Here is a 19399-nt window from a genome sequence, read left to right as displayed (position 1 = left end):
GGTAGATGCCAGTATTGGAGCTCTGCTGGAACAGTTTGGCTAGCAGCTAGCTTTGGACCACAAGTCTTCAGTGCTTTTGCCGGAATATTGTCAGGGCCTATAACCTTTGCACTATTCAGTGCCTTCGCTCATTTTTTGATCTCATATGGAGCGAATTGAATTGACTGGAGGCTAGCATCGATGATGCTGGGGACCTCAGGTGGAAGCTGAGATAGAGCATCCACTCGGTATTTCTAGCTGAAGATGATTGCAGATGCTTTGTGCAGATGTGCTGGGCTTCCCCATCATTGGGGATGGGGATATTCGTGGAGCGAACTCCTTCAGTTAATTGTTTAATTCTCCACTACCATTCACAACTGGATGTGACAGGACTGTGGAGCTTCGATCTGTTCCGTTAGCTGTGGGATTGCTTAGCTCTGTCTATCGCATGCTGATTCCGCTGTTTGCCATGCAAGTAGCCCTGTGTTGTAGCTTCACCAAGTTGACACCTTATTTTTAGGTATGCCTGCTGCTGCTCCTGACATGCCCTCATGCACTGTTCATTGAAGCATTGATCCCCTGGCTTGATGGTAATGATAGATGGTGGGTATGCCGGGGCTATGCCGGGCCAGGTGATTACATATGCAAGTTAATTTCTTGTAACAGTTATTTATTAGAGCCCATTTTAATTTATGTTGTTGAAGATAAATATGCAAAAAAACAACAATACAATCAAAGAAGGAATAATGATCATCACTGTGCGGTATGAAAGAATATCCCTGATACCAATAGTGGAAAAATTCTCCATTTCTCAGTACCTTGTTTAACACAAAATATATGAATTTTCACAGGAATAATAAGGAACTTTTAGGTTTTAAAACAAGTGTGAATTTTTCAATGCTTCAGCAGCTGATGTCTTGGACTATCTAGGTCTGGAGAAGAATAGGCAGTGTCCTGTAGGCATCCCTGAAGTCATATCAATCAGTTCACTTTTCCATTGAATGACATAGGAAATAGAAACTTTAGTATGCTGTAGCATCACTGGAATGACATGTTGAAATTATGTTCAGATGCCATAATCTACTTGATATCATAGCCGAATATTCTTCCTTGATACATTCATTACAGATCATCTTAAAAGGTTCATTTGAGAGGCACTAAAGCTGTTTTCAAACACAACTGTTTAAAAAACAAGCCACCAGATGCTTTCTGAATCATTTATTTGCTTCCATTTAGACCTGTCGTGTAACAGTTCACTGCAATATAGCGTGGTGATATTTTTTAGCACTGACTTTTTAGAATGTTGCAATTGAAAAATATTGGTGGTGGTGGTGGTGGTTCAAAATTCAATATTTAATACAAGCAGGCAGAAGGTTCAGAAATGCTAACATGGCAGTGTGACATGTGATGTAAATAAATACACAGCCATGCAGAAAGCCAATAGGTCATGGAACAAGATATCATCTGAGCTGAAATTAAGAGTTAATGTTTGCTTATTTACATTGCTGTAAGATGGAGGAGGCTGACAAATTCAACAAGAAGGGAGTGACTAAAAATATCTTAATAAACCATTATATTTTATTTCCTAGTAGAGATTTATTCAACATCATATCATAAAGACTTCACATAATGAAAAATTGTGTGTTGTCTTGAAACTGATGATTTAAAAGTCTGCCTATAATGGGAAAATATTAACACCACTTTCCCTAGATTAAATCATTTCAATTCTCATTTTCCCAAAAATCAATTTAATGTCAGGTAGCAAGTGCAGAAGATTATTACCATCAGTAAAATGTGCCTCAGATAACTTATTTCCCTATGTAACAGGAATTCTTTGAGTTGATGATTTGTTGCATGTACGGTTTAGAATCACAAACTGTGTGAGAAGGTAGCTTATGTCTCTAGTTAGCACATTCTATGGTGTACTCTATAAAGAATGTAGCATATGACGCCCATTATAAAATGTATATTAACATAAGAAAAAATCTGTAAAAGATAAGCTTAATTGGCTTTCTGTGCAGATTTAATAGTTAATTGTCCATTCGTACTATATAACACAGGAAAATGCTGGGCAAATTAATAAAATTTACAGCAGCTACAGAATGAAGCTACATGGATAGTATATAACTCAGTTCAATTACATTCGTCCCTTGGATTGAAATTATGGTGCACAACAATAATGTCCTAATAAGTGACTAAAACATCAACAACATAATTAAATTGTTGTTTTTCCTCTTTGCAGAAAATCCTTCCCATCCCAGCATGCTACGCTTGCAGCCTTTGCAGCTGTGTATGTTTCTGTAAGTAATCAGGACTGCCTTGTGTGATCTACAGTGTCATAATCAGCATAGAGTTGAATCTGTCAATTAATTATTAACTGTGAGTAAGATCTTGCTCTGCTATGTAAATTAGCTGCAACCCTCATTAGTAGGTGAAATGATCAGTGTGAAAATTAGAAAGAATTTAGAGATGAACATATGAAATTGATGGGCAGGAAAAGACCAGCTGGTCTATTGTTCCGAACCATTATGGTTAACACTCCTCCCTCCCCCATCACCACAGCCATGTATTCTCCTGGGAGAGGTGAAAATAAGAGAAACTGGGTCAATAAGGGAAAAAAATCACTCTGGAAAATTTCTCTCCAACGCCCACAATTGAACCCAGTCCCGCAGTTCACATGAACTAGGTGTTATCTATGAAGACACTTGCCTTCCAAATGAAACAATTTTTGCCCCAGTCAAGAACAGATATCATGAAGGCAGAGAGTCAGTGGCCACCGCACCAGCGGCATAGTATTCTTAGAGGCCCAATACTCTCTGACAAAGGGAGAACTGCATAACAACTTACAGTTTAACCTTGTGTCCCTTGTTCGTCTTCAGATATTACTTTTGCAGCTTATCATAGAATCTTGGCATTAAACAGTATTGAAGGAGACTGATCGTCCCAACATGGCTGTGCTGGCTCTTTGAAAGACTTATCCAATTAGTCCCATTGCCCTGCTCTTTGCCTATAGAGCTGCAACATTTTTCCTTTCAAGTATGACAAAGAAACTGGTCATTATCACATTGCTGTTTGTGGGAGTTTGCTGAGCTCATATTCGCTTGAAACGTTAACTCTGTTTTTCTCTCTCCATAGATGCTGCCTGACCTGCTGAGTTTTTCCTTCTGTTTTTATTTCATACTTGCTGTTGTCTTTCCCAAATTACAACAGTGACTACACTACAAAAGTACTTCATTGGCTCTAAAGCGCTTTGTGACATCTGGCAGTCAGGAAAAATGTTATATAAATGCAAGCCTTTCTTTTTATTTATCCAATTCCCTTTTGGAAGTTATTATTGAATCTACTTTCATCACTCTCTCTAACAGTGTCTAGATCATATCAAGATAGTGTGTTTAAAAAATTCTACTCATCTCATTTTTGGTTCTTCTGACAATTATCTTAAGTCTGTGACTGCTGGGTACTCACCCTTCTGCCATTGAAAACAATTTTTCCTTATTTACTCTATCAGAACCCTTCATGATTTTGAACAGCCGCATCAAATCTCCTTTTAACTTCCCCTGCTCCAGGGAGAACAACTCTAACTTCTCCCACCTAACCATGTAATGGAATCCCTCGTAGTATTCTAATAAATCTCTGTTGCACCTCTCTCAAAGGCCTTGATATCCTTCCCAAAGCATGGTGCCCTGAATTAGACACAACACTCCAGCTGGAGGCTAACCAGTGATTTCTAAAGGTTTAGAGTAAACTCCTTGCTTTTATAACCAACTTCTATTTATAAAGCCAAGGATCCCTTATACTTTTTTTTTAACAGACTTCTCAACTTGCCATGCAACTTCAAAAATGAGTGTACGTACACCCCCAGGTCTCTTTGTTCCTGCGCTCCCTTTAAAATTGTATCATTTGTGTGAGTGACATTTAAACTATGTTTTATACTGAAAGATAATTAGCAAGATGCTACAAACTACTCTGGAAAATTTCTCTCCCCAACGCCCACAATTGAACCCAGTCCAGCAGTTCACATGAACTAGGTGTTATCTATGAAGACACTTGCCTTCCAAATGAAACGATTTTTGCCCCAGTCAAAAACAGATATCATGAAGGCAGAGAGTCAGTGGCCACCACACCAGCGGCATAGTATTCTTAGAGGCCCAATACTCTCTGACAAAAGGAGAACTGCATAACAACTTACAGTTTAACCTTGTGTCCCTTGGTCGTCTTCAGATATTACTTTTGCAGCTTATCATAGAATCCATAGTATATGGACATTTAACATGAAATTCCTCTCCATAATATTTTAGCAAGGATGCTAGCGAGAGCCCTAAATAAATGGGTTAAAACCTCCCTAATGGAAAATATTGGACAGAGCAGCATTTATACAATAGTACCACTGGGCAGAATTTCCCATAAATGAGACTAAGTGCAGTGGTGGGTGGTTTCAGCAGTGCCCATCCCGCTGTCCGGAATGGCGGGAACTCACGCCAAATCCTGCAATTGGACCGGTCCAGTGGATCCCTGCAATATAGTACACAGAAGGTGTCACGCATCATCATCGCCTGCTGCGCCCTTTACAGCCTGCTGCTGCAATGGGGAGAGATGCAATGGGGAGAGTTGCTGACTGAGGAGGAGCTGGAGATCTCCTCTGATGAGGAGCATGTCAACGGTGATGAGGGTGAAGAGGTCCTTGAAGGCGACGATATCGGTGATGTCGCCCTCGCAGTATCCAGACAAGGCAGGGGCTCTCGGGAGGCCCTCATAGCTGCTAGATTTGTGGAGGATGATGCGACATGCAGTGAGGAGACGCCATGGATCCTCACATTGCATCTGTGAATATTTGACTCCAGTCTGGCTAATGGTAGTGCGAATACCCCCTGTGATAATGCTCCTGTTGTTGCGATGGAATGGAAGTCCTAATAGTCGCTCGATCTCAGGTGGATGATAATGACATGCAGTGAGGACACTCCAGAGATTTTCACATAATCTCTAAGAATGTCTGACTCCGGTCTGGCTGAGGGCAGCTCACTTGCGCTCTGTTTTCAGGGTCATATCATGGAGATGCAGCCCTGAAACTTTAAAAGCACCTGAATCTTTGTCCCCCTTCAGCACCTGAGCCCTTCAGGAGCACAGCGTCACTGGTCATAGATGCTGAAGAGATGAGGGCCAGCCCCAACTTAAAGGTGCTGAGAGCACACAGAGAGAATGATGGAACTCTGTGATGCCTGCCCACCACATTCTGGCAGCAATGACAAACACCGTTGAGTTGCAGGCATCGCTAATTATACCAGGGATTGTGAGGCCAGACCATCACTTTGGTCTGAAGGCTGCACAAAGCGCAAGAAAGAGGCCTTGGACTAAGACACCTGCCTTTATCTTGTGAGGAAAGGTTTCACATCTGAGTTACATGAACACCGTTCATCAGAACAAGGAGACATAGGCAGGGAGACATTCTTGGGAGTGTATTTACAACAGTGAACATTATGTACAAGTGATTAACACCTATGCCCAGGCTGTGCAACGACATCATCTTAACTTTCCTAACCCTACCACTATGTCTTGGTGTTCCCAGGACCATCCACAGCGGAGGTTGAGGCAGCCTGATGTCTACGCCCTGTCTGTGATGACCTTGGTGGGTGTCCTCTTGCGAGCCAAGACCTAGAGGGTCTTGGCCTGCTTTTGGGGTCTTGCTGTGTGGTAATGGGACCCACCTTGGCATGTGGAGCTGGAGCTGCTGAGGTCACAGAAAGAGGGGATTCGGATGCACTGGACACTCCAGGCGGTACTTGGATGGATAGCCCCTGGCTCTGCACCTGCTGATCCTCCTCCATATGGGCCTGAGCCCCAGGCTGACTCCTTGAGGAGAAGGGGTAGCTGGAGTGAGATCGGGCTGCCCTGCACCACTCTCAAGTACACACTTTGAGACTAGCTATGGTGTTGGCGATGGAGCTCCCCCCACGCAGCAGTGCAAGAGCGACACCCTGGATTAAGGTCTCCATGGTGGCCAGTATCCTACCAGGATTGACCTTGGTGTGTTGGCATGCCGGCGCTGTCATGTCAGACTGAAGGCAGACAGACCCCTTCATTGTTCCTTGTAATCTGAGGAGTGCAGCGGACATCCCTTCCTGATGTTCCGAGCTTGCTTTTGCAGCTCCAGCTACTGTGATGTAAGCGAGTCCAGAGACTCATCATCTGACTTGGACTCAGCAAATTCCTAGCCTCCAGCAGTTCTCTAAGTGCCGGACACCTGGGAAGTCCCTGCCGCCGCCTGCTTTGGACCAGAAAGTGTGATGTGCTCAGCAGATTGTGATCCCAAAGCTACTCTAAAGCTAGGTCCCACTGAGGTTTGTGTCCCTGCGCTGGTGGAGGGTGTGGGCGAGCGCTGAGACGGGTCTTCAGGGAGGGTTTCAGCAGATTCCTCTTCAGAGCTTCCCTCTGGGTTTGATTGGAGGCCCTGGGTTGTTGGCTTTCTTGGCTATTTCATAGATGTGCCTTTGAAAGCAAGGAGAGATAACTAGTGCATGGCAGTGGTCTGTGAAAGAGGACACATCATTCACAGCATGGTTGTCTGATGGATGTTGCACTGATGGACTCTCACCTGGTAGAGCAGCGCTGACCTCACCGTCAGTATAGGACCGGTCCAGATCCACGCCAGCCAGCTGGATGGCTCTGCTTTCAAAGTCTGTGAGGATTTTGATTTTAGGTCCGTGAGGACCTTGAGGTTAGAAGGCAACCCCAGAAAGGCCCCCATCGTGTTCGCCCTTCTCCCTCACCATCATTCCACTGCCTTCCCTCCCCATTTCCTCCATCGTGTTCGCCCTTCCCCCTCACTGTCATTCCACCGCCTTCCCTCCCCATCTCCCCCATCGTGTTCACCCTTCCCCCTCACTGTCATTCCACCGCCTTCCCTCTCCGTTGCCCCCATCGTGTTCATCAACCCAACCCTTGGCTCACAATTCATCCCCGGTTGAAGTACTAGTCTCTGAAAGTGGAGGCCTGCATGACTGCATGAGTACCACAGCACAGTGGTGTTCCTCAAGACAATGAAAGCAAAGAGAAGGGGCAGTCCAACCCTATAGCCCTATACAGATTGATGCAGCGCTATGGCAGATATGTTCCACTCACCTCAAAGTTACCAGCAAACCGAGGTCTGACTTGTGCATGTCACCCTTTATCAAATGGATCAGACGCCGACGTAATTTCCCGCTGGCATGACGGAAGATTGGAGGACGTGGCAAGATCCAGCGAGCAGCTGTTTTAATGAGCGTTCATGATATGCTAATGAATGCAAATGGAATTCGTGCCACTAGTTGGCGGGATAACCGGCCCACCATAAACACAGCATCAGGAGAATTGCGGCTTGTCATTACGCCGGTGGATTTGCAACTTTTTGCCTGCCGCTGGAATCTCTGTTCCCACCCACCACGAGACCTGCCACAGGTGGGATGAGAGAAATCCAGCCACTGTCAAAAAAGTGCCGGGGGTGGGTGGTGGCATTAGAGATGAAGAGGGCCAATCTGTACAATAAATATTTAACATCACTATTTATAGAGGAAAATGAAACCTGGAGCATTACCGGAGGGTATGAGAGAGGATAGCCAAAAGAGTAATCAAAAAATACAGTACTAAAAAGTACATTAGAATTAGCTGCAAGTAGAAAAGTCACAGGCTTTTAGAGAGAGTATGCATTCCAGAACACTGAAGAAGGCCAAAGTACGAGATGGGGACAACTATTATGCCTTTGTTGAAAGAAGTGAATACATACGAGACTAAAGGGAAAGTAGCCATGTTTAGGGAATTGTGTTGGGACTGTTCCTTACTTATTTAGATTATTTGGATGTAAACACTAGATGAATGATATCAAAGTTTGCCAATGTTAGTAACACAGGGGGAATGCCAAAAAGCATATTGAAGGAAGACACAGGGAAGAATTTTCCCCCCCGTCGGGGGTGAAGTACAGAAGCAGGCGTGGGTAGGTGTGCCTCCAATTGGCCACCATTTTACATGGGTGGGCCATTTAAGGCCTGCCCAGCATGATGTCCGCAAGAAAGTGCTATGCAATCCCTGTGCAGGCGATGGGGCGGGGGTGGGGGATTCCCTCATCCGAGAGTGCGCTCAAAGCGAACACTCATCTCCCTGAGGCTAAGTGCTGCTTCGGGGAGATCAGCTCCGAATTTAAAAGTGGTAAAGATCAAACAGAAAAAGAAAGTGTACAATAGGCACAAAGAACTAAGCACTGCAGATAGCCTAGACGAATATAGGAAGTGCAGGGACGAAGTAAAAAAAGAAATAAGAAAATCAAAGAGAGGGCATGAATAAAGATTAGCAAGTTAAGTTAAAGATAACCCAAAGATCTTTTACCAATACACTAAAGCTAAAAGGTTAGTTAAGGAAAAAGTGGGACCTATCAGAGATGCAGATGGAAACTTGTGTGTAAATGCAAAGGCTGTGGGAAGGGTTTTGAATGAATATTTTGTCTCCGTGTTTACAAAGAAAAGGGAGGATGTAGATATAGTAGTCCAGTAGGAACACTGCAAGATATTGGATGGGATAGTCATAAAGAGAGAGGAAGTACTCGAAGGGTTGAAATCTTTGAAAGTTGATAAGTCACCAGGGCCAGATGGATTGTTTCTGAGGCTGTGAAGGAAGTCAGGGAGGAGATAGCAGATGCTCTGAGGATGATTTTCCAATCTTCACTAGATACAGGGGAGGTACCGGAGGACTGGAGAAATGCAAACGTAGTTCCATTGTTTAAAAAGGGATCAAAGGAAATGCCAAACAATTATAGACCAGTTAGTTTTACATCAGTGGTGAGCAAATTAGTAGAATCAATCCTGAGAGATAGGATTAACTGTCATGTGGAAAGGCATGGACTAGTCAGGGATGGTCAGCATGGATTTGTTAAAGGAAAGTCTTGCATCATAAATTTGATTGAATTCTTTGAGGAAGTGACACGAAGGGTTGATGAAAGTAGTGCAGTGGATGTTGTGTACATGGATTTTAGCAAGGCATTTAACAAGGCCCCACATGGCAGATTGGTCAGGAAAGTAAAAGCCCATGGGATTCAGGGTAATATGGCAAACTGGATAAAAGGTTGGCTTTGTAACAGGAACAAAGGTTGATGGATGCCCTTGCGAATGGTAAGTTGTCTCAAGTGATGTTCCACAGGGCTCGATGTTGGGACCCTTGCTGTTTGTGTTATATATTAATGATTTAGATATGAATGTGGGGGACACGATTGGGAAATTTGCAGATGACACAAAGATTGGCCGAATAGTGTAGAGGATCGCCATAAACTCCAAAACGATATAGATGGGTTGGTGGAGTGGGCGGTAAAGTGACAGATGGATTTTAACATAGAGAAGTGTGAGGTCATACATTTAGGGAGATCAAACAGTTACAGGGATTACAAAATAAATGGGAATATACTAAGAGGGGTAGATGAAGTGAGAAATCTTGGCGTACAGGTACACAGGTCCCTGAAGGCAGCAGTTCAAGTAGACAAGGTTGTAAAGAAGGCATATGGAATACTCTCCTTCATTGGCAGAGGTATAGAATATAAAAGTAAGGATATAATGTTGGAATTGTATAAAACACTGGTAAGGCCACAACTGGAGTAATGTGTGCAGTTCTGGTCACCACATTACAGGAAGGACGTAATAGCTCTGGAGAGAGTACAGAGGAGGTTTACAAGAATGTTGCCAGGGTTAGAAAAGTGTAGCTACGAGGAGAGATGGGATAGGTTGGGGTTATTTTCCTTACAACAAAGAAGGCTGAGAGGTGACCTGATTGAGGTGTACAAATTATGAGGGGAATAGATGGAGTGGACAGGATAAAATTGTTTCCCTTGGTGGAGAATTCTAGAACCAGGGGACATAGATACAAGATAAGTGGCAGAAGTTGTAAGGGGGTATATGAGGAAGAACCTTTTTATGCAGAGGGTAGTGGGTGTCTGGAATTCACTGCCCAAGTTGGTGTTAGAGACAGAAACTTTAAACTCTTTTAAAAAGTACCTGGATCTGCGCCTTAAGTGCTGTAAGCTGCAGGGCTATGGGCCGGGTGCAGGAAAATGGGATTAGAAAGGGCACCTGGGTGTCCTTGGGCTGACATGGACAAGATGGGCTGAATGGCCTCCTTCTGTTCTGTAACTTTTCTATGGTTCTATGTCCCCTCATGTGACACTGTCACATGAGTTGGGACATGTCCATCACTTTAAATCAAACATTTATTAAATTTTTAAATGCCCTCATGAAACCGCATCCCGCCTGTGGACGAGGTTTCATGCTTTTTCTGAAGTCTGGCAGGGCTCCCGGCCGGCCTGCCAGCCCTAAGATTGGACGGGCAGGTTCATTAATGAGGTTAATGACTTTGTCAATGGCCTCAATAGGCTGTCGGCGGGCGCACAACTGTTTCGGCTGCGCCCCCGCTGACCTGAAAATGGATATGACGTGGGGTGATGTCAGGAGTTCCGCCCGATGCCATCCCGCGTTATTTTACACAGCGGTGAGCGGGCCCCGCCCCTCACTCGCCAACCGCAAGATCCTGCCCTAGCAGAGTGAGTGCATGCAAATTAAGACAGAGAAATGTAAAATAGGCAACAATGATTAATTAAATGGTAACAGTAGAGGATCAGGGAAATCTAGGGGTTCAGTTATATCTTTGAATGCTGGCATGGGGGTTGATATTGCCATAAATAAGGCAAAATAAGGATTCCAGGTTTTTTGGCAGTGGCATTGAATAGAAAAGCAATAAAGCAATGTTAGATACTGATTAGCCCCAGAGTGCGCCTCTACATTAAAAATGGGTACACAAAGGATTCCCTAGCATGATTTTTCTTAATATTAATCGCCGGCTAGGCCAGCATTTATTACCCATCCCCAACTGCCCTTGTTAGGAGGGCATTTAAGAGTCAACCACATTACTGTGGTTTTAGAGTCACATATAGGCCAGACCAGGTAAGGACAGCAGATTTCCTTCCCTAAAAGACATTAGTGAACCGGATGGGTTTTTCCTGACAATGGACAATGGTTTTATGGTCATCATCAGACCATTTAATTCTAGATTTTTATTAAATCAAATTTTCACCATCTGCCATGGCAGGGTTCGAACCCACATCTTGAGAGAATTACACTGCATTTCTAGAATACTAATCCAGTGACAATGCCACCACACCACCATCGCCCCTTAAGGAACATGATACCAGGAATGCACATTTTTTGTTACAATGAAAGGCTCAATTTTTAAAATGGAATTCAGAAATGTAATCAGTGATCCAATGGAACTTTTCAAGATTATGGGCAGGATCTTCCAGTCGATGAGTAAGGGCAGGGCCCGCTTGACGACATGTAAAAAATGACACGGGATGAACTCCCAACGTCACCCCGCGTCATTTACATTTTCAGGTCAGTGGGGGTTCAGCCGAGTCAGTTGCGCGCCCGCCCACCTGTCAACGGCCTATTGAGGTCATTTAAAAACTAAATAAGATCATTAATGGACCTGCCCGTCCCAACCTTAAGGTTGGCGGACAGGCCGGGAGCCCTGGCGGGCTTCAGAAAAAGCATGAGACCTCATACATGGGCGGGATGAGGTTTCAAGAGGGTATTTAGATTTTTATCAAATCTTTCAATAAAAGTTATGAATATGTCCCAACTCATGTGACAGTGTCACATGAGGGGGCATGTCAGGGAAATTTTTTTATCATTTCTATGAAAAATTTTAATTCAAGGCCGATCTCCTGAGACAGCACTTAGCCTCAGGGAGATCAGTGACAGAACGCACTCTTGGCTGAGGGAATTCCCCCTGCCTGCACAGGGAGTGCATAGCGCTTCCTGGCAGATGTCACACTGGGCGGGCCTTAATTGGCTTGCCCACGTAAAATGGTAGCGCACCCCCAGCTGGGGGCGCTGATCAGAGGCGCACCCGCCCATGCCCACTCCAGCACCACCACCCCCTCTCCCCACCCCCTCGCCCCGATGGAGGGTAAATTTTTCCCTGTGAAAAGTTTTAGGAGGTTAAATAGTGAAAGACTGGTTCGTTCTGGTTGGTCAATTGATAACAAATAGACATAGACAGAGGATTATCATCAGAAGAATGGAAAAGATCTTAGGAGAAATTTTAATACACAGAGGAACATTTGCAACCGAACTTGCCTTACCACATGTTGGCAATTGAGACAGAGACTCTGGGGCAGGATTTTTCGCTGAGTGGGTGGCGCACACCTGACCCGCTCGAGTGTAAAATGACGCCTGATGATGTCGCTTGGCGGGTGGGCGCGGGAGTCGGCAGCACGCCTGCCGACAATTGAAAGGCCTAATAAGGCCATTAAAGATTAAATTAAATGTTATTTTTCGCTATCCATCCAACCTTACGGTTGGCGGGCAGGTGAAAAGGTCAAGCGGCCTTTGGACTTTTTAGGAAACCTCATCCGCAGGTGGGATGAGGTTTCCAACGGCAATTAAAAATAAAATATAAATTTTAACATTTCATTAAGAACATGTCCAGCCACATGAGGGTACATGTTTTTTTAACAATTTAAAATAGTTCATTTTTTAATTTTCAAAACTGTTCATCTCCCTGAGGCAGCTCTGTGAGGCGCTCGCTCTCCTCCCCTCCCTGCATAGGCAGCCTGAGCGCTGCCGCGCGCGGTTCACACTGGGCGAGTACTAATTAGCCGGCCAGCATGAAATCGCGGTCTGCTTCTCAATCGCTCCTGCTTGCCCCCGCCTAGGACACCCAGCAAGGGTAAAATCCTGCTCCATACTTCATTCAAAATGGAATTGGATAAACATTTGAAAAGGATGAACATAATACGAGGAAAAGGCAGGGCAATAGACAGCTTCAGTTGGAAAACAATGCGCTGGCGTAAGTGGACTCCTTCTGTGCTACAACTTCTGCAGCTGTAATTCACGCTGTTCAGTTGCCAGATAAAGTTCAATGATTTTCATAAATGTCTGTGCGGGTCAAGACAAGTAACACAAGATAATATTCTTAGTTCATTTCAAAACTGATTCAATTTTTATCGTTTGTTGTTTATCTTTTAGATGTATTTCAATGCAACCCTGACAGACTCCTCCAAACTCCTCAAGCCACTACTGGTCTTCACATTTATTATCTGTGCAGTGATCTCTGGATTAACACGCATTATCCAGTACAAGAATCATCCGATTGATGTGTACTGTGGATTTATGATAGGAGGAGGAATTGCTGTCTATTTGGTGAGTGTTGCGTCTTAGATTTTGTTACAAAGATATATTTCTTGACGGTGTATGCTCACTGCTTTTACAAATGGCCCTCGTTCAGCCATTTATGCAGTTAGTGTGGTGGCCTGTAATTTTCCGATGCTGTTATGGTAGCAGATTGGAAAACTGCTGTGCAGAAAACCCAGACAGGTATATTGGCCCACTCAGCTTAAATCAACCAGGAGGATGTAGAAGGACCATAAAACAGGCATCAAGCTTCAGGGTTAGAGAACAGACGCCACTGCCCAGGATTCCTCATTGTGACTACTATTTTGGTGATTGGCACAAAATCCCAACCATCCATTTAGATGATTAGAAAATTATAAGTAGCATGTGACCCAATATCTGATACACACATTTATGAGTAGGATTGTCTATTGGGAGGACGAAGTTATGATATTGGTCCGAATCTTCCGAGGAACAGCAATCACCATCGGATTGCCGCTCTGCTCCTGCTTTTCTGTGCTATGACAGAGCTCCACATTTCTGGCCTGGTCATCCGATCCCAGCTTCTTCAGAAATGCGGCGCACGCCGTCAAAGGAACTGCTTTCTTGTATCGCTGGACCACTGGGGGAAGACAAGCCACATCCTCTTATTCTCAATGTGTTCGAGTGTATGTATGAATGAGTGAGTGTGTAAATGTGTAGGTGTGTAAGTGGGTAGTGGGCGAGGTAAGTTGACAGGTGGCCAGGGTTGGAGCTGGGTAGGGTGGCAGCTGGGGAGCGTGGTAGGTGGAAAGGGTGGCAGCTGGCTAGGTGGGTAAGGTGAGTAGGTGGGTCGGGGGTAGTCAGGGATTGGGGGAAATGGGTGGAGGGAGCTAGTCAGGTCAGGTCGAAGGAGTTGGAGGGTTTATGGGGAGTTGGGTAGGGACTAGTCAGGTCAGGTCAAAGGGGAATCAGGGGGTCAGGAGGAAGTCAGGTAGTGGGCACTAGTCAGGCCGGGTCGGGGGTAGGTTGGGAGGATCAGAGGGGTGAGATGGGTGTTTGGGGTTGGGGGAAGTTGAGGGGGGATTTGGGAGTATCAGTTTCTTGGTTAGCCAGAAGTTAGACTAAGATTTTTCTGTCTAACACTTCCTGGGTAACTAACCAGATAGGTACCATGGAACTGTCCAAAGTTTCCAACTCTAACTCAGAGTTGGAGACTTTTTCGGAGGGTCCCTGGGAATGGGGAAATGCCTATTAGAAGTTCAATCCTCCCGGGTAATTCCCATGGAGTCATTGCGCCGGGACTTCCCAGGGATCCCGAAGAGCATCTTGTGGGGGGGGGTGGGTGGTACATCTCATCTGATGATCCGGAGATTGGAACATCTAGGCCACTGTTTCTCTGGGCAGAATTTTCTGCCTGTCGGGCGGACCGATCGGGAACGGGCGTGGACAGACACAGAGCCAATCGCCGCCCGCAATTTTACGTGGGCGGGTCAATTAAGGCCCGCCCAGCGTGACGCAGGGCCGCTACCTGTGCGGGCGGGGAGAGTTGGGGGCTGCGCTCTTTGTGCATGCGCGCGAAAGAGCGCAGAAATCTCCGAGGCACAGAGCTGCCTCAGGGAGCTTAAGTTCATATGGAAGGTTTTAAATAAAGAAAGATAAAAATGATTTAGACATGTCCCACGTGAGCTGGAACATGTTTCTGAATTGTGAAAAAAATATTTATTTTTGTAATGAAACCTTCAGGAAACCTCATCCCGCCCGTGGGTGAGGTTTCCTGAAAAATGCGAAGGCCGCCTGGGCTCTTCACCTGCCCGCCAACATTAAGGCTGGATGGGCAACGTTGATACCTACTTTAATTGGTTTTCTAATGGCCTTAACAGGCCTTTGACAGTTCGGTGGGTGCGCAGCTGCCTCTGGCGTGCGCCCGTCGAACGTAAGATCTGAATGACACATGGTGACGTCGGGATGCATGCCCGATGTCACCGTGCATCATGTTACACATTGGCATGCCGGGTCCAGCCCCGCACGCCGAAATGAAAATTCTCCTCTGTGTCTGGGAATTGAATTCAGTTAAATCAGCTGAAGTCTAGGTCATTTGTGTTGGTCTTTTAAATAAAGGTTAACATGCTCAGATGTCCAATTGAACTCTCAAGGACTGTGTGCCAATGTTGTGGCAGAATCCTTAATTCAAACAGTTATGGTCACCATTTTATTTGTTAAATATAGCTTTTCTCTTAACACACAGGCTCACAAACATCATATCATAGCAAATGTAATTTATCTAAGTGACTCATTAATGCTTTAGCAAGGTATTTGACACCACAGTCTGCCATGTGCTACACTATCCTACTCTGGAATAAATTGATATTTGTTATACTTGGTAGTCCAGATCCAGCACACTTAGCTTTGAAGACACAGATCTGCCCTTTTTGTGCTGTACTACTGTTAGAAAAGCTGTAGTAAAACTTCTCATGCTTTCTGGCCTACTATCCAAGCAAAAGATTCAAAGGGATAGAAAGCATTCTGAAAGAAGGTGTTATACTTTGAAACACTTTAGCTCTATCTAACTGTTCCAACTGTGGCTCAATGGGTAGCACTCTCACCTTTGAGTTAGAACGCCTCACTCTAACAGCCTGAGCTCAAAAGTCTAGGCTGACACTCCAATGCAGTTCTGAAGGAATGTTGCACTGTTGAAGGAGCTGTCTTTCAGATGAGACGTTAAACAGAGGTTCCTGTCTGCTTCCCTGGGTGGTGTAAAAGATCCCATGGCACCCTTTGCAAGAACAGCAAGAGAGTTCCTGCCGAAATCCCTGCCAATATTTAACCTTCAATCAACAGCACAAAAACATTATCTCATTGCTGTTTGTGGGAGCTTACTGTGCACAAATTGGCTGCTGCGTTCCCTCCACTGCAACAGTGTTTATACTTCAAAAGTACTTTGGTGGCTGTAGAGTGTTTTGGAATGTCCTGAGGCTGTGAAACATGCCGAATAATTGTAAGTTTAGCTTCCTTTCTACCCTTTCAAAATGCTTTATAATATTAATGTTTTAACCTCTGGGAGCCATAAACCAGAATGCTGCTTGTGGTATGTTCCAAGCATTTAAGATCACAAATACGTCTTTACCCATGATTTTCTGCTACACCTGATCAGAAGTGGAGAAAATCCACTTGAGCACATGAACTGTGCCCCACAAAATACTTCAGATCCAAATCCAGATAAAGGTTTAAGTATACATTCCAATTTAACACAAGATGGGATCAACAGAGAGTAGCTCAGCAATTCCAGTTAACATAGGGCCTGACCTAATTTCCCAGACACCACGTGGTACAATGAGACAAAGCAGGATCATTATTACATCTACTGCTCAGCTGGCCCAGATGTAGCAAGAGAGAAGTGGAATTTACTGACCAGGCCATCAATTTCATAAAAATATAATGACGAATTTCTTTCTCTAAAAAGGAACAACGTGAGAATTAAAGATACATTAAATTTAAATTGATAAAAAAAAATGCAATTAAGACGTAACCTGCAAGTAAGTTTTATATTGAAAATGTTTATTAGATTAAATAAAATGATGCAGCAAGTTGTTATGATCTGGAATGCCAGCAAGATGGTCAAAGCAGATTCAATAGTTATTTTTGAAAGGGAATTGGCTGTCTACTTATGAATGAGAAACTTGCAGTGTTAGGGGAAAGAACAAATGAGTGGGACTAATTGAATAGAAAGAAATTTAAGAAAAATGTACATTTATATAGCAGCTTTCACAACCTCAATGTCCCAAACCACTTTACAGTCAATCAGGTTCTTTTGAGTGCAGTCACTGTTGTCTTGCATGGCCACATTGGTCCTTCTGTGCTGTATGGGCAGAATTTTGCCCTTGGCGGGGGGTGCTTGGTGGGAGCGGACGGGGGCAGTCAGGAAGCCGACCGCCGCCCGTGATCGGCACCGCACTGAGAATTCATGCTGGCCAATTATGGCCCGCCCAGTGTGGAACGCGAGCAGCAGCATTGAGCGCTGCCTGTGTGGGTGCGGGGAGGAGGGCGAGTGGGCCGAGCACCAACTTCACACGTGTGCATGAGTGAGTGCTTCTTAATCTCTCTAAAGCACAGAGCTGCCTCAGGGCATATAAGAGATGAAAAAAGTAATAAAAAAAAATGTAATAAAACATGCCCCCTCATGTGGCTCTGTCACATGGGCAGGAACATGTTATTAAAGTTTTTATTTGAGTTTTATTTGCTTTTGGAAACCTCATTCCCACCCCCCCCCCCCCCCCCCCCCCCCCCACCCGCCGTGGATGAAGTTTCCAAAAAAAATGCAAATGCTGCTTGGCTTATTCGCCTGCCTGCCAGCCATTAGTTAAGTAATTAATTTATTTAATTGACTACTTAACAGCCTTAACAGGTCCTTTAATTGTCAGCGAACGCGTGGCCAGCTCTGGTGCGCACCCGCCAACTGAACTATCGCACAATTGCGCATTGATGGTGGCACGCTCAGCTGACATCAACACGCATAATTTCACGCTCAAGCATGTCAGGCATGCACCCACCCACCAAGCGAAAATTTTTGCCCTATGATTGTATGAAATAAATAACCCTTAACGTGTATTTTGATTCCATGTTTTTTTTTGTTCCGAATGCAGGGTCTTTATGCTGTGAGCAATTTCCAGCCTAGTGATGATGGCATAACCCACCAGCCCCATCACAGAGAACCTTTGAGGTCGCTGACAGACCTCAGCCAGGAAAGCAGTAGGCAACTCCAAGGAAAAACTGGCAGCAGCATCGATGGGATCTCATCCCACCATTCCGAAAGCATTCTGAACCGAAACCACAGAGAAACTGGCTCCCTTACAAACTTAAAGAGAACGAGTGCCGACGTTGAGATCATTACTCCTCGTAGTCCAATGGCAAAGGAGAACATGGTAACCTTTAGCAACACACTGCCACGTGTCAACACACCATCGTTGGATGAGGCAGCCAGAAGGAATGCAACAATTCATGCTTCTATGGATTCTGCCCGTTCTAAACAGCTCTTGTCACAATGGAAGTCCAAGAATGAAAATCGGAAACTGTCCCTGCAAGTAATGGAGACAGAAACTGGTCACTCTCCACCAAAGTCCATGGAGATGAGATCCAGTTCAGAGCCAGCAGGAGTAGGCCTTAATGGAGATCAACAGGCACAACTCAACCAGTATCTGAAAATTCAAGCTGGTACTATTCCTGGGACTAGCAGCACCAGTAACATTGGTGGAGGAGCAAGAGTCTCTATGCAGTCACGCCCAGGCTCGTCACAGCTGGTTCATATACCTGAGGAAACACAAGAGAACGTAAGCACTTCTCCAAAAGTCAGTTCAGCTCGATCAAAGTGGCTTAAAGTAGCTGAGAAGAGTGGAGTTGGCAGGGCAAACACCCAACCAAGAATTATGCAGGTTATTGCTATGTCCAAGCAGCAAGGTATGCTACAGAGCAGCCCGAAAAGTACCGATGGTAGTACAGTAAGCTGCACAGGATCTATAAGGTACAAAGCTCTAACAGAGCATGAGCCTAGTAATATTGTCAGAGTAGAAGCTCATCCAGAAAACAACAGGCCGCTCGTGCAAGTGCCATCGGGCAGTGAAGGAAGTGGATCATGGAAATGGAAGTCCCATGAAAAAGGCAGTATTCGCCAAGCATTTGAGTTAAATGATCTTAACAGAGACTCTGAAAGCAGTGAATCAGTAAAAGATAGCTATGCTACATCTGATAGAAAGAAAACCAATCCAGACAGTAGTGAACACCATCACCACGGAATCACCACCATAAGAGTTACGCCAGTGGAAGGTAGTGAAGCCGCTTCTGAAACACACTCGGTGTCCTCTAGTCGGGATTCAACCCTCAGGCGGAAAGCTAACATAATTTTAATACCAGAAAGAGGAAACAGCCCAGAAAGTACAAGAAATATCTTCTACAAGGGAACATCGCCCACCAGAGCTTACAAAGAATGAATCCTTACTATGGAAACCTGCTGAAAGACAATCCATTGGAAACAGATGCTGAATACCAGTACTTATCGATAATAGATTGAGCAGTTTTAAATGTGCCATTCCGTGGTTTATTAATTGAGAAGTTACTGATATTTAAACATGGTTGCATGAATATGCTATTTTTACATACTAATCAAAAGCACACAGGCAAAGCCTGAGCCTTGTGAAAGAAGTATTTGCTACGTTGCTATATCAATAAACTGTGAATTCATTTTCTCCCATTTTGAACATGTCACTCATTGT

At 44.6% G+C, this 19399-nt stretch overlaps 1 protein-coding gene across 2 annotated transcripts in view; it reads left to right on the top strand.

Annotated features, from left to right (window-relative positions):
* LOC121289313 (2-lysophosphatidate phosphatase PLPPR4-like) overlaps positions 1-19117 on the top strand; it is a 75434-nt gene extending 56317 nt beyond the window's left edge. The window contains exons 5-7 of one of the 2 annotated variants that reach the window (XM_041208645.1): positions 2222-2279; positions 13011-13184; positions 17777-19117. In XM_041208645.1, the coding sequence (XP_041064579.1) occupies positions 2222-2279; positions 13011-13184; positions 17777-19117 (1573 nt within the window). The remainder of the gene's footprint in view (positions 1-2221; positions 2280-13010; positions 13185-17776) is intronic. The other variant, XM_041208646.1, reaches the window with a different exon arrangement.
* The last annotated feature ends 282 nt before the right edge of the window (positions 19118-19399 follow it).

The sequence above is a fragment of the Carcharodon carcharias genome, chromosome 16 (assembly GCF_017639515.1).
Source record: "Carcharodon carcharias isolate sCarCar2 chromosome 16, sCarCar2.pri, whole genome shotgun sequence".
In the NCBI taxonomy this organism is placed as follows: domain Eukaryota; kingdom Metazoa; phylum Chordata; class Chondrichthyes; order Lamniformes; family Lamnidae; genus Carcharodon; species Carcharodon carcharias.
This window is presented reverse-complemented; position numbering and strand designations above follow the sequence as displayed.